The sequence below is a fragment of the Mustela nivalis genome (assembly GCF_964662115.1).
Source record: "Mustela nivalis genome assembly, chromosome: 10".
NCBI lineage: Eukaryota > Metazoa > Chordata > Mammalia > Carnivora > Mustelidae > Mustela > Mustela nivalis.
This window is the reverse complement of record NC_139029.1, coordinates 13342950-13358471: the sequence shown is the minus strand read 5'-3', so window position 1 is coordinate 13358471 and position 15522 is coordinate 13342950. Positions and strand designations below refer to the sequence as shown.

The 15522-nt window shown below is 45.2% G+C and overlaps 1 protein-coding gene across 8 annotated transcripts in view; it reads right to left on the bottom strand.

Moving 5' to 3' along the window:
• Window positions 1–1439: 1439 nt before the first annotated feature.
• Window positions 1440–15522, bottom strand: part of OTUD3 (OTU deubiquitinase 3) — a 29933-nt gene continuing 15850 nt past the window's right edge. For 3 of the 8 annotated variants that reach the window (XM_082684474.1, XM_082684478.1, XM_082684479.1), the window contains exons 4-8: window positions 14802–14924; window positions 9384–9515; window positions 8797–8893; window positions 7486–7670; window positions 1440–6477 (exon numbers count right to left, since the gene is read on the bottom strand). In XM_082684474.1, the coding sequence (XP_082540600.1) occupies window positions 6301–6477; window positions 7486–7670; window positions 8797–8893; window positions 9384–9515; window positions 14802–14924 (714 nt within the window). In that variant the 3' untranslated portion in view covers window positions 1440–6300. The remainder of the gene's footprint in view (window positions 6478–7485; window positions 7671–8796; window positions 8894–9383; window positions 9516–14801; window positions 14925–15522) is intronic. The other 5 variants (XM_082684475.1, XM_082684480.1, XM_082684481.1 and 2 more) reach the window with 3 other exon arrangements.

Sequence of the window (15522 nt, the reverse complement as noted above, 5' to 3'; positions counted from 1 at the left end):
CAAGCCGGTACCTATGAAGCGGCAAAATTGGTCCCGGCCCCTTACGAACAAACAAGTTCTCAATCGCTAAGTCACTGTGATCCGAGGGCCCACGTCGTCCAGCGGCCCAGCCAAAACCCACACTGGCGCAGAGCATCCTATGACCAATTTTTATTGTATCTCAAGGCACATCTCCACCTTCCGAGCATTGGGGCACGTGTAAAGGCTCGCAGGACGACTGGTAAATAAGAAACGTTAAACCTGGGTTTCCAAACCAGCTTTCTCCTAGGCGACCATGAAGTTACCGAAAAGGGACACATACCAGCCACTGTCCCCCTTGTGGTATTTCAGTCTTTGGCATCCTGCTGTCATTCACCCTGAGTGAGCACTGCCATTTGTAAAACAGCAAACTTCCTATACTCTGATCATTCCCTACTTGGCCCGAGAACATTTTAACCTCACAGGCTCAGCCCGCCCCATAGACAGGACCTCATGGGTCACCTGGGCCCAGGCAGGAAGCCCCTGGACCCCCGCCTGAGCTAGCAGGTGGCACCTCGGGTCTCTGGTGAATCACTGCCGGCTGGAATGGAGGCCAGGGACGGTATCCAGCTGAGGGAGCACCTGAATTGGGACATCGCTTTGATTCTAGTAGGTTCTTTCAGAAAGATTCTCAGTTGGGTTGACAGGATCTGGACCCCTGGCCTCACGGACTCAGGAATGTGCGCCCGGAGGTCTCTCAGTCATGGATGGAGACGAAAATCACTCAAGGAGGATAGTGACTGGGGGAAACATCTGTGCCGGTAGCCACATTTCCATTCACGCAGGGTGCTACTGGATACCTTCTGGCATCAAGGTACTGTGGAGCCAATTTGAGTATAAAATTAGAAAGAAAGAGTGGGAGTCTCGAGGCCAAAATTCCCAGGATGTGGCAAGGCCCAATGAGATCGCACTGGCCTTGACCACGTGATTGGCCAGAGAACTTCGTGTGGGTTGGCCCCTGTGACCGCTGGGGACTTCCCTACCTCCTGGTTTTCTGCAGCTGCCCTTCTCCCTGCCCTGCCCGCTGCGGAGGACCTCTCCCCGCGTCTGTGCTCCAGTCCCAGCTGCCCACGCGTCTGGTGGGCTTGGCCTCCTCCCAGCACGGGTCAAAGCGACCCTTAGAGCTCTGGAGTGGCAGCCAACAGAAGCTGCTCCGTATTTAGACAACTCCGAATTCTCAGACATATTCCTAGGTATCCCTCCAACTTTAGCGCCCCGTCCTTCAGGGCAGCTCTGCCATCGAGCGCGGTGGTGGCACCCACCTGTACCGAAGCTCGTCAGCTGCTCCAAGCCTGGTGAGAACCCAAATGACCGTGCCCTCCCTCTTCCATGCCAAGGCCTCTAAAAAGGCCACTAGCTGCCATGCTCTCCCAGTCTCATGCACTCAAACGGTGGTCCCGCTGGCGAAAACAACGCGAAGCTTTGTCTTTAAACTAGAATTTATTGGTATACAAAACTCCATTTCATAGATAAAGTGGCACATCTTTGCAGCTTCTATTGCACCAAGTATGGAAGATTAAAAACACAAAAAAAAGAAACATTTGGTTTTGAAAACACTGCAAATAGCCAAGTACAGTACTTTGGTAAATAAAAATAAAATGGTTCAGATGAACACAATCTGTGAAAAGAAACCACTGAGAGGAAATGAACTATGGACATCAGACAATGGTCACATTTCTCCCCGTCAAGCTCCAGAGATAAGGCAAGACTTGCTAAGTCTAAGGATTATGACCCCATGGAGGTCTTAAGTATCTCCAGACTGAAGCTAGGATAAGTATAGTGCAATTAGAAAAGAGAGATGGTTCCTGAGCCCGCGAAGGCCCGTGTTCCCCACAGACACACGCGCTCCTTCCCGGGGGGTTCACGCCCTCCGGCACCTCTGCGCCAGCAAGAGGAACACACAGGGCTCCAGTCTAACTCCCAGCTCCTTCCGTCTTCTCACTGAGCTCGGTGGTCCTGGAGCTTGCTGGAAGGGTGGCTGGGGAGGCCGAGGGCCCTCCTGCCATGGAAAATGAACAATGAGTGTGGGAACATGGCGGACAGCCCCACAATAGTGTTCTTCAAGTTTTGGTCAAGGGACGTGCCAGAGGCTCAAACCACAGGCTGAGGTTTCTGACTGAGCTCCAGTGACTGTCCCAGACGGCCGGCCATAGGGCCTGCTGGCTGCTGATGTGCACAGGGGTAGGGGCAGCCCTCACGGGCTTCAGCCGGGGATGGCCGCCCACCTGAAGACAGGCATAGGAAGTAGCAGCCGTTCTGGAGCGCGGGGCTGCCCTGCTGGAAACCGAGCCACGGCGCAGTTCATGCTTTACAGAAACGTTCTTCATGACCGCAGCCCCTTCTCCGGTAGCTCTGCAAGGACGCTAACCATTTTAACCAAGCTACAAAGCACCCCTAACTAGCAGAGAGAGACTAATATGCTTAGAAGACATGGCTAAGAGCCTGAGGCCACCAGGAGCATCACCTGGGGCCTGAGCAGAGCGAGGCAACCTGTAGGCCCACCAATTCCCCGGGGACCAGACTCTGTGACGGGCAGGGGGCGGTCACCACCTCCGCCTCATTCCAGTACCTCATTTGCCCTCTAGTATGTGGCAGCAGATTTCCCTAAACACGTCATCTAGAAGACCTTCGCTTCAGTGTCAGCAGAAAAACACAATCTGCTTTAGAGTCAGGAAAACACAGGTCATAAAAAAGTGCTATTATTCAATCACCTCCGAACAACTGTCAGAAGGCCCCAGAGTTTCAGCCACGCCTGTTCTGAACGCGGAGGTGGACAGTGACGACTGAAAATGACCAAACAGGAGAACAGCAGCAGACTCTGCATCTAGACGTTTGCTACAGACAGACAGAGCCTTGAGGTAAAAAGGTAAAAAGGTGAAGAGCCACGTGTCTGCCCAAAATGGGAGTCTGCGAGGGCCCCAGGTGTGACCCACGGAGACCAAGAGCTCCATTTTCTTCCATTGACTCAGTTAGACCGTTAGTCAGCGTGGACTAGAAATCCCAGTTTCCGGTAACCAACTGCACGTTCAAGCTGACCATTTCTCAGAGGTCAAGGGACAGCATTCTATATAGACCCAGTAAAACCCGGGCAGAGACTGAAGTTTCTCAGAATGAGAGAAACTGCACATTGACGACAGGGATGCACCACGAGGACAGTTCAGCGCTGAAGTCCCTCGATGCCGACCGACTTCACGAGAGAGCGGCTCTCCCCGGCGTCGCACGGCCCCCCTCGCCCAGGCCCCTGTCATTTCACATCGTAAACCCCAGGGAGAGGAGGCAGGGCGCCACCGATGACCAACTCAAAGGCTCCCGTGATGCCTGCTAGAGCCGCCCTGCAAGGGAGACCCCACTTCACAAGCCCTCAGGATCAAAACAGGTTTGGAAGTGTTTTCAGAGCTTATAAAAGAAAATACAGACAACCACCTCCGCTGATATCGAAGATCTTGCTTTCTGCCACCATCTCTCAACCAGGCTCTGCTCCAGAAAGCATATGTGCACACTACTGAAAATTACACGTACAGATGCGTTCTCTCTAATACCTCCTGATGGCAACTGTGTTATTTGGAAGGTGTGGTTCTAGGTTGCTTTTACATCCACCTCTCTAGTACAAAGCTGTTGCCACTAAAATTTTATTTATTTTGACCTTTAAAAAATCTTATTTTAAAATCCATAAAACCTTTATATACAGTTTCTAAGACGAATAAGCAGCTATAGACCACTGCCCCATCCCCTTCTCCTGACCTCACTAAAGACTACGGAGACAACCCCAGGTAACATTAACTTCTAATAGCCAAAATGCAGCCCAGAGGCTAAGCAACACGCGCCTCCTAACGTGGGGTGCACATGAGTCACTGGGCTGGGGATGAGAGTTCCAACAACAGTCAGCCCAGAGCCAAACACACTGGGCCTCCATGCTGGCCGCCAATAAAGTAATTTTCAAATGCCTACAAGGCAACTAAGTATACGGATCCCATCTACCTCATCCTTCAGTGAGACTGGGGCAGTAAAGTCTAAACTCACACGCTTAGCGAGAGAGATCACTAAAGTCGAATACATGTACCCCATTCCTAATAACTAACGTTTTAAACGCAGACCAATTTTAACTGGGAAACTATGAAATGGTAGTAAGAGAAAATCCCCGAAGCCAGATTAGTTTTTAAAACCACTGTTATTTTATCCCAGAAATGCTGAAGTCTATTATCAGAATTTGGTAATTTGTTAACAAGTGTGCCCAATATTATTTAATAACTTTTTAGCAGCTTCTAGTTAAACTTCTAAAACCCAACAGGGCCCAAGGCCACCTTCACTAACCAGGTAAATAAAGCAATTCTATTGCTCCCAACAAGGGGTATCCCTTATGGTTATTTCAGATTCCGAATCCTGCTGAGTTTCCAAAACCACGATCTTGACCTTCCTGAGAGGATCTGGTCTCTTGCCCTCTAGGCCTACTGGATGGACAAGAAAAGAGTGTTCGTTCAGCAAAGATCAACCACAGTCAGGAAAGTGTCCAGAGTCAAAAGCCAAGAGAATGATCGATACGTAAGCACTGGATCTCACTCCCTTGGAAACAGTAAGGCATCAGAGCCCATGAGCAGGGACTGAACACAAAAGCCTCCGAGTCAGGACTCCACAATGTGCAAAGAAAACATGCTCGGCACTTTCCAATCTGCTGACTATTACAAAGCTCTGTACCAGGAAGAAACTCAAATTGCAATGGCCTAAGAGCAGTTCCAAGAAACTACAGGTGCTCCAACTACAAAAAGTCACCAAAGTCAATAAACAAAAAATTAAAACACATCATTAAAACTGAAGAAAGCAAATCATCTGCTGAAAAAAGCAATTCAGTGAATCCAGGCCCAGCCCAGATAATGGTACATCCATTCAGTCAAAAGGTTTTTATTGTTTTCCCTTGTCCTCAGAACGGTTATAATTTTGAAACCTGAGGTGAAGTAACTAATTTACCTTCTGATTCAGCAGAACTTACCTGTCCAAATACGGGGTCCCCAAAAGGCCAAGACTGTCCATGACTGTCCAGTTCATACGTTCTGGGTTAAAAGCTCACAGTCACCTGTCAGTCTTAGGACTGACCCCACTCCACCTCCCAAATTCATGTCAGAACTGTGGAGTCATTCCAAGGCCTCTGCCCTATTGGGCTAACCTGAGTCCCTGACAAGTGCTAGAGTGCGGAAGAATTTTTCCAACATCAAAATCCCAGATAGGGCTGGAACAGAAAGAAAGAAATGCAGCATTTGATGGGATTCCGTTTTCACAACATTAAGAAAACTGAGCATTAGGTCAAACTACTTCTCTGAAGGTATCTAAGTCTAGAACAGCGAGGAAGAAAACAGTTAATCATTTAAAAGGTGAACCTGAAAGGCTTTAGTTATTCTTCCAGACCTCTGCCCGCACCAAGACTGGACTCTCTTCATTTCTCCCTTTATAACCCTGGGTTCTGCTCTCCATACGGTCAGAAGTTCAGGATTACCTAATAAGCAGTAACATGCCACCTTCTCTGTGTCAAGAAACAAGTACCAAAACCTCAACACCACTACCACTTTTCCAGCCAAGTCCGGGCCTAATCAACATCGGGCGCGTTTCTGAGAAGGCGTGCGCACAAGCAAACTCAGCACCTGCATCCCACCTGAAACAGCCTCAGAGTGAGGAAGGAGAGAAACGGAGCTGTTGAATCTCTACCCTGACTACAGCCGCAACCCTCGTATCCTATAACTTTGGGAAAAAATCCTTCCTGAATTAATTTCTGATTAACTTGGACTAGTAGAAAATTAAATCTAAACATGTTCCTGAGTTGAAGACCATTTACAAACTATCCTGTATGTGAATATCTGCTTGAAAATGAAAGGAAACCAAAGGAAACTTGTCATTCTGAATTTCTAACAATTAATCTAAACTACTTTGTGAACAATTACGGCAAAACTCATCCCAAGTGCTCAGGAAAAATCCCAGGGTCACTGAACTCTGATTTTCAAGGCAAATAAAACCACACCTAAAAGGTTTTTGCCTGAACTAACTATCCAACCCTATGATTCGATGTTTTAATTGCAGAACAGGAATGGCTTCACTGAACGTTCATCAGACAGAACACACCACTAACAAAAGTCTGAGCCAAACAGAGGCAGCCTGAAAGCAGACTGACGCAGTGTACGAGCTGGTGTGTGAGTCTGGGCGCCTGCGCGTCACTTTGTGAGAGGTCGGCCTCCCTGGAGAGCCTGCTACGCGGCGCTCCTTTCCCTTCCGCTCCTCGCGGCTCCCAGAAGGCCAGAGTCAGATGTTGAGAGCGGCAAAGGTCTTCACCAAGGTGACCTGCGTGTTCGCATCCGCTTCACTTCGGCTGCTGTCCCTGTGGCCGCTCCTGCTCTCCAGGGCCTTGTGACGGTGCCTCTCCTCCTGTCGCTTCTTCTTCTCCAGCCGCTGCTGCTCCCGCCTCTGTCTGTTGGTGACCTGAAAGAGAAGGCCGTGTGAGCTGCCCGCACGGCGGACTCAGGTTCCACCAGGCCAAGGGGACACACGGGGCGGACAGATCCAAGAGGTCATGGGGCTGCTTCTCAGCAAGAACAGAGAAAACCCACCTAATAGACCAGAAGTGATGCCTTTCCCGTCACAGCTCTAATTTACACTTAAATTTCTATCTCTTTGCTGAGCTAGCAAAAGAAATAAATTTCATTCTTCTCAAAATCCAATTCACGATGACCTAAGAAACATTAACCCCAGTTCTGCACGAGATAATGCTCAAACATGCCAGAGGACCCCTTTCTCTACATAATTTAATGCCCCAGGTAACCCTAATAAAACCCTCAGAAGCTTACTGCATTTTTACCACTGCCTGTGGCTTTTGACATTATACTGCATTTGGGGCTCAGAACTGGTTGGTGAAAAATCTTTAAAATGAATTCCCAATTCCATAAAAGGAATGGTACCATATACTATTTGCAGGAGTCAGGGGCGGGGAGAGAGACAGACAACCCTTCCGGGAAACATCTGACAATTTATCAAAAGGCCTTAAAAAGATTCAAATGTCCATACCCTTTAACCTATCCATTCCTCTTCTGGGACTCTAGCCACAAAAAAAAAAAAAAAAAAAAAAAAAAGCAACATACAAAGATTTACACACAAAGTTTTTCAGTGCAGATGACGGCATTTATTGTATAACACAGGTTAACCTGGCAGCACCTGGACGCACAGTAACACTGGGCGGGGAGAGAGGCTGTATGTGTGTACACAGAGCAGCATGGCCGGGCCCACCTCTATACGTCACTGCATGCAGCAAACTGGACAAGCAAGGTTCTCATTCTGCTTCTCGATGCCCCCTTATGCATTCCCATTTTTTCTGCAATAACTACTTTCAAAGCACCAGAAAACAATGACGCACTAAGATGAGCTCCCAGTTCCCACCACTGTCACTGAGTCACCGCCGCCCATCACTGGCCCTTGCAAGCCCATTTTTCATACCTTTGGGAGCTGGTTTTTATTTGCTTTGTTTTCTTCACTGGGGCTGGCTCGCTCTTTGTTGTTGTCAGTTCTGCCTTCATTTAAGCCCTGATTTCCAAAGAGCCTGGTGCCACTGCCGCCCTCCTCCCATAAAGGGCCACACGGCTTCAGACTTTGGCCGCTGGACTCAAGGTTCTCCTCTGCATCTTCCAAAGAAAGGTATTTTATTAAAATTGAGAACCTAAGAGAGTTATACAACCTAACAATGCATAACTCCAAAGAGAGCATGTTTCCTTGAAGCAAAATTCTAACATCAAGTCAATACAGTGGGGATCACAGGGGGGAATGACTGGTACTATTTGGAAGATAAATTTTAAAAAAACCTGCTGACCAGCCTAATCATCAGCTTCCCACCTGCAGAGTGTCTTATTAAACCACTTTTTAACACGTTATTTTTAGGAGGAAATCTTTCATTTGCACCCAAAACCCAGAAAGGAAACGGACTCCAAATCCGTACTGCCTAATACAGCAGCCACCAGCCATATGTAGCCATTTAAATTAAAAATGATTAAAGTTCAATGAAATTGAAACTTCAGTTCCTTACTCTCACTCAGCCATACATGTCAACTACACACTATACCGGATGGTGCTGTTTTAACGTCACAAAGACCCAGTTACTCGCAGCTTTCTGAGAAAGCACAGCAAATATATAAAGAAGAAAATACCCAAACACATAGAAAACAGTCATGCTGGGAGTAGAACCTGGCACATATCCGGCAATATGTACCAAAATCATTCTGAATAACTTGTGAGGACACTAAGACTATGTCTTTTTTTTTTTTTTTTTTCCATCTACGAAGTCACAGAATTAAACCCAGTTCAAGTAAAACAAAATTCTAATTTATCACCAGCTGATGGATACTAGTTATCTATATATTTCCATTAGAAAACTCGGTTATTTCTCTCTCTAGTCTATTTCAGTTATCATTTTGTTATTATAAGGGATTCCTCTTTCAAAAAGAAAAAGTCCTCCCTGAACTCTCCATCCCTCCAAGACCAGCTTAAGTGGCCTTTCCATGCGCCCCCTGGTTCTCTATACCTCCACTGGTACGTATTATTATGCTGGTTTCCCTGTCTCCCCTCTGCCCCCCTCCCCTCAACTCCAGATTATCTTCTCCCTGAGGCAGGGCCAGGGCCTTGTAAAACACACCCACATGCAGAAAGTGATAAATGGCAGTATAACCACTACCTGTGCCTTGATAAAAATTAAACATTTGAAAAGTCACCAACACAACCACTTTGAAAGCATATAAATATCAATCATGGACTCACTATTTCTTTTCCCCTGGTTCATCTGAAGCATGGCAATTATTGCAGATTCAATGTTATAATTTTCGGCTTCCAGGTTCTGGACTATCAAATTAAAATCCTATCCAAGAAACAAAGGAACACGTCAAGGCTGGGTAGACTCTTCTACCTACCTCCACGTCAACAACCTGATACGTGAGAAAAGCTAACAGTGAGAATCAGGGCATGCCTTCAAGACCCTTCCATTTAGGAAACGCCTTAATTTTCAATAAGGCTGGTAACTTGAAATAACTATTTAATATAAATGAGTTCCTTTATATAAAACTGCACTTTTACTAGTGTAAACGCCAGTCAGAAAAAGAAAAACAAAAAACCCACACACCTCCTTAGGGTTCTGAGCAATACGGGGTAAAATCTAGCAAACAAGAGACAAGTGAATAAGCAGCTCTCCTTAGGTCATCTCACTCGATCTGATGAGCCACAAACATCATGAACCTTGCTCGGCCCACCAGGTGTGGGCGTCCTACACTGGGGCTACAAAACTGGCAGGAAAACTCGGCCCAGCAATGCTTGTTCATGCACCATTATTACTACAGGACAGAAGTACTCACTGAACATCCAGTCGCATTGCAGACCTTCTGGACAGCATCTTCTACTTCATCTCTCAGGTCATCCTCAAAATCAACACCCTTCGTCTTGACCTTTTCCCTTTTATTTGACTCATCTTGATGAAGCATCTGAAACTAAAGGAAATATAAAGAGTAATAATCATGGAACATGCAAATAAGGTTCAGAATCTTCCACATAGGAAGACACTTCAATCTCAAAATCATTCTAGTATTTATTGAGGAGGAGAAGATTCCAGGAGCAATCTTTAGGGAATAGCAATGACTAGGCTAAATTTCATCCCGACAAGGATACTCCAGACCATAAAAGAAGTGTTAAAAAGAAAGGCCCAAGATACAGGATAAGTTGCTCAGGAAGAATGGCATTAGAGCTCCTACATCATTTCTAGAAACCAACATTCTGGCAATGACCGCTGACTTGAACAGCACACATTGCCTCAGCTGATCTCCAGAGCTAGGAGCTTAGTCACAGAAGTTCAACTGATAAGCTTCTGCAGCAGGACAAGTTGTCCTGTAGAAACATTCATACATCCCTCACCTGGGTCCCAAGGCCCTATCTGATCATCAGCAAGCCCTGGTGTGCTGAAGTTCCTGTCCCAGCTGGACAGTCACAGGTGAGCGTCACTCCTCTAACCTCATCTGACCTCACCTAACCACAGGCATACCACCACGTGCAAAGGAACCTGGCAATCCAAATCCTAAAAACAGAAAGAGCAGTTCGTTTGGTATCCACGAGGCCTTTCCAACCTAAGCTTATTGCACAGTAGCAAAAAATCGTCCCTCTGTGGTGCTCAATCACCTTCTCTCTTCACTTCTGCTAACACAGGGAGATGGGAAATAGGCAAGGACAAATTCCTACTTGTTTGCCTGTAAAAGCGTAAGTGGAATCTAGCAGTGTGCAGTCCATTCCTTCCAGCACGAAGCGATCTATTGTAAAATTACACCCAAACAACTTGGCCAGTCTTTAAAATGTATCCAAAGGAAATAATGTCAAATAATGTCAACTTTAGAACGGGTTTATGTGAAAGTGCTCACCATAGCACTACTAATGGTGGTGAGTAACTGGAAACCTGAGGGTTTCAGTGTATGGATAGTTAAATAACCATGGTAAATCCATACAATGATGCTCCATTTCTGTTAAAGTAAGGAGCTCAATAAACACTTTCACTCTCATTATTATTTAACAATGTTTTGGCAATAGCAAAAAGCAATTAGCCCTCTCCCCGCAAAAAAAATAAAATAAAAATAAAAACCCCAGAAGTATGAAATTGAAAAGAAGATTACCACTATTTGCAGATAATATAATTCTATACCAAAAAAAACCCCAAGAGAATCAATCAAAAAACTACCACAAACAAAAAGAATTCTGGCAAATCATATACTTACAAGAATCTAGAATCCAAAATATATAAAGAACTCTTATAATTCAACAACAAAAGCACAAATACCACAGTTAAAACATGGGCGAAGGACGTGAGCAGACATTTCTCCAAAGACACACAATGGCCAACGAACACATGAAAAGATGCTCAATATCATTAATCATTAAAGAAATGCAAATCAAAACCATGAGATAGCATTTCATACCTGGTAGGATGGCCATAATTTTAAAGAGAAAGAAGGAAAAATAGCAGGTATTGGTTAAGAGTGTGGAGAAAGTGGAACCCGGAATACGCTGCTAATAGCATGTCAGACACGCAGCTGCTGTGGAAACCGTGCGGCAGTTCCTCAAGAAATTAAACATATGACCTAGCAATTCTACTCCTGGATATGTATCTAAGAGACTGAAGACAGGGACTCAAATGCTACACGCAAGTATTCATAGCAGCACCATTCACAAGAGCCTAAAGTGGAAATAACACAGATGCCTATCGACAGATGAAGGGCTAAATGAACCAGCTCTATCCACGCGATGGGGTATTACTCAGGCTTAGGAAGGAAGTACGGACACCTGCCACAAAATGAACGAACCTTGAAAACGTGATGCTAAGTAACATACGCCAGTCACAAAAGCCCACATATTGTATGATCCCATTTATATAAAATGTCCAGAACTGGTAAATCCATAGAGACAAAAAGCAGATTGGTGGTGGCTGAGGGAGGAAAGGAATGGGGAGTGACCTGCTTCATGGGCACGCGGTCTCCTTCTGGGATGAGGAAAATGTTTTGGAGCTGGATGGAGGAAGGAGCTGCACAGCTTTGTGGGTGTATCATTGGCACTAAATTGTACACTTCAAAATGGTTAATTTGGGGGCGCGTGGGTGGCCTAGTCGGTTAAGTATCCAACTCTTGATCTCAGCTCAGGTCTTGATCTCAGGATCCTGAGTTTGAGCCCTGCATTGGGCTGCATGCTGAGCATGGAGCATACTTTTAAAAAAAATCTCTCAAATGGTTAATTTTGGGGGCACCTGGGTGGCTCAGTGGGTTAAATCTCTGCCTTCAGGTCAGGTCATGGTCTCAGGGTCCTGGAATCGAGCCCCGCATAAACTCTCTGCTCAACAGGGAGCCTGCTTCCCCCTCTCTCTCTGCCTGCCTCTCCACCTACTTGTGATCTCTCTGTGTCAAATAAATAAATAAAGTCTTTAAAAAAATTAAAAAATAAAATGATTAATTTTATGTTACATGAATTTTACCCAAATTTTTAAAAAAGACAGAATTCTGCATGATAGCTGGGTGCGCGCATAATTTACATTTTGTTAACTACTCTCATATATACAAATGATAACCAGCTAGGAAACAGAAAAAGAAGATCCTTTCCTTATAATAGAAACAAAAACGCAAAATACCTAAGAACAAACTCCGCAAAATATTAGCAAGATCCATATATAGGAAATGCTCCTGAGGACCACCCAGAAAGTCAATTAAACAGGGAAAAAGAAAAGCTTTATCAGGTTCTTGGCTAGGAGGACTCAAATGCTATAAAGATGTCACTTTTTCCTGAAGTTTATCTATTAATTTAATGAGATCCCAATAAAAACAAAATCAAGAGGACTTTTTTAACTTGACAACCTTAATCTAATATTCATACACAAAACAATAAAAAGCAAGAATACGCAGAAAATTATATAGAAAAGTAATAAGTAAAAAACTCTACCAGATTTCAAAATACACTCTTAATCAAAACAATAAATACATCAACACATGAACAGAGAAACCAGTGAAACAGAACCAACATCTAGAAACAGATCCAACTACATATGGCAATTTTATAGGGGAAAAAAGTAGCATTTTACACCAATGGAGAAGAGATACAAAATAAATACATGGTTTTGGTAACCACAAGAAAAAAATATAAGGTTGGATCCATACCTTCACATAATTATAGGAATATAAATTCCAAAGAGAGACAAGACTTAGTTCTCTTTGAAAAAATGAAACCACAAAAATGCTAAAATAAACTATGGGAGAATTCTTTTTAAACTCAGAGAATGAAAAACCTTCCTAACTTTGACTCAAAACCGAGAAGGCATGTAAAAAAAAAAAAACCCTTGATAAATTTAACCTCATAAAAATCTAAAACTCCACCACCGACTATTGGGGAAATTAAAGACAAATGGACGACTGGAAAAAGTACTGGCAGACCCCACCACAGACAGGGGCTAATTTCCCTAATAGTAAAGGTTCCTGAAAGATCGCTAAAAAAAAAAAAAAAAAAACCAAATAGGGGGGAAATGGACAAAGAATATGAATACAGCTCACGAAAAGAAAGAAAAGAAAGAAATACAAATAGGTCATAAACCCAGGAAAAGAAGCATAACTCACTAATACGAGAAGCACAAATTAAAACTGTGAGGAAAACAAGGTCTCCCACGGCAAGGACAGAGGTTGGAGAATGCGGCGCCACGCCGCGTGGAGGCAGAAAGCGATGTGGGCGGAAAGTGGGGGTGCGACCTCACAGACAGCAGCGTGGCAATACCTGTCACTATTATAAATGCACGAAGGACTCTGTAGGAATCTCTCCCACAGACACACTTACACAAGTGTGAGAAGATGTACATAAGGCACCACATGTTGTTTCTAAAAGCGAAAGCATGAACACGGCCTCCGAAGTCAGCAGAGGGACCGGTCAAACACACCACAGCACGTCCACGGGACAGAAGACTACGTGGCCTTACGCACCGCTGCAGCGAGCAGCGAGCCTCCAAGCGAAGAGCAACGTGAAAAGTACAGTCCACAACACGGCGTGTAGGATGCTCCAACCGGGGGGCAGAGAGCGAGCAAAGACCACAAAAGCAGAATACACACACAGACACACACACTTGCTCGAAATGGACCTCCGGGAGGTTTAATGACACGCCGATAATACTGGGTGCATTCCAACAAAGTTGGAAGAGCGATTTCACTTTATTTTTTTTAAATGACAAAGAAAGCTTTTAATAAAGTAAGAACAGGCTCATGGAATAATGTTAACTGAACAAAGCGAGAAATACTGCTGGGTAAGCACCAAAACAGTAACAAAAATTGTGTCCGTGTGGAGCGCCTGGGTGGCTCAGTGGGTTAAGCGGCTGCCTTCAGCTCAGGTCATGGTCTCAGGGTCCTGGGATGGAGCCCTGCATCAGGCTCTCTGCTCAGCGGGGAGCCTGCATTCCCCGCCCCCTGCCTCTGCCTGGCTCTCTGCCCACTTGTGATCTCTTTCTCTCTGTGTCAAATAAATAAATAAAATCTTTTTAAAAAAAAGTGCCTGACTTTATATACTTTTGTTTTAAAGATTTTATTTATTTATTTGACAGACCGAGATCAGAAGTAGGCAGAGACACAGGCAGAGAGGAGGAAGCAGGCCCCCTGCCGAGCAGAGAGCCCGATGTGGGGCTCCATCCCAGGACCCTGAGATCATGACCCGAGCTGAAGGCAGAGGATCAACCCACTGAGCCACCCAGGCGCCCCAGCACAGATTAATTTTAGAACACAGAAGTAAGTTCAGAATGTTATATAAAGCCTATTCATGTAATCACAGTCATCAGCTATTAGGAAGAGCAAAAGAATGCTAAGCAATCTTATCTATTGCTCTAAGACTAAAAAAAATAAAAAATATAAAATCAAGCCCATAAATTCTTAAAGACAGCTTTCCATAAAAACATCACTGGTTTTGGGGGCACCTGGATGGCTCAGTCGGTTGAAATGTTAGACTCTTGGTTTCAGTTCAGGTTAGGATCTCCAGGTCCCGGGACTGAGCTCCAGGTTGGGCTCCACACTCACTGCGGAATCTGCTTTAGATTCTCTCTCTCCCTCTCCCCGGCCCCTCCCCACCACTCATGCTCTCGCTCTAGCTCTCTCTCTCTCAAATAAATAAATAAAATCTTTAAAAAAAAAAAAAATCACTGGTTTTTAGCTCCCAGGGCACATAGCTCTTGACCCGGTTCCACCAGGGCTGAGAACACAGAAGAAAACAGGGGCCTCACTCACATCCGTCTGGAGGTGTGCGGGGGCTTCCGAGTTGTCATTCAGCCTCCGAACACTGTCATAGTGCTCTCCGCACCGATATGCGATGTGTAACTCCCTCACGCTGCTCTTCTCTGTGCCACGAATCTGCAGGCAGAAGGGAAGACAGATGCCAGCGAGGATCTGGATGGTGTCAAGTCTGGGAGGGAAAGGCCCCCTGGGTTGTCCAGGAAGCCCAGTGAGCAGTCTCTATGCACACACGAATTCCGGATAGGCTGGGATATGCCAGGGGGCGGGGCCGGAAGAACAGATACAGGACAAGTATCTGCTGCGACGAGAGATTTGGTGCTGCACACCTGGACTCTGGGCCCTGTGTTTTCAGCCTCTGATTTAATTTGTGGGGAAAAAAATAAAGGAAAGACTTTCTCTTAAAAAAAAAAAAAGCTTAAGTAACTTCTGAATTCTCTTTCTCCTACCCATGTTACATAGGCTTCAAACTGCTTAATGTGTAACTATATGGAAATCCATCCACATGAAAAAACATAGTCAAAAGCCAGAGCAGATTTACCAGGAAGTTACAGCAGCTTATGTTTCAGAGGCTTCCGCACCCCTCAGCCTCTCCATGCACAGACCCTTTCCAGGGTGGAAGGCCCAGGGGCTGAGACAGATCTGTTCAGCTTGAAGCTCAAACAACCTGGGGCCCTCTTTGAGAAAAAGAATACAAAATTACAAATATTAAATTGCT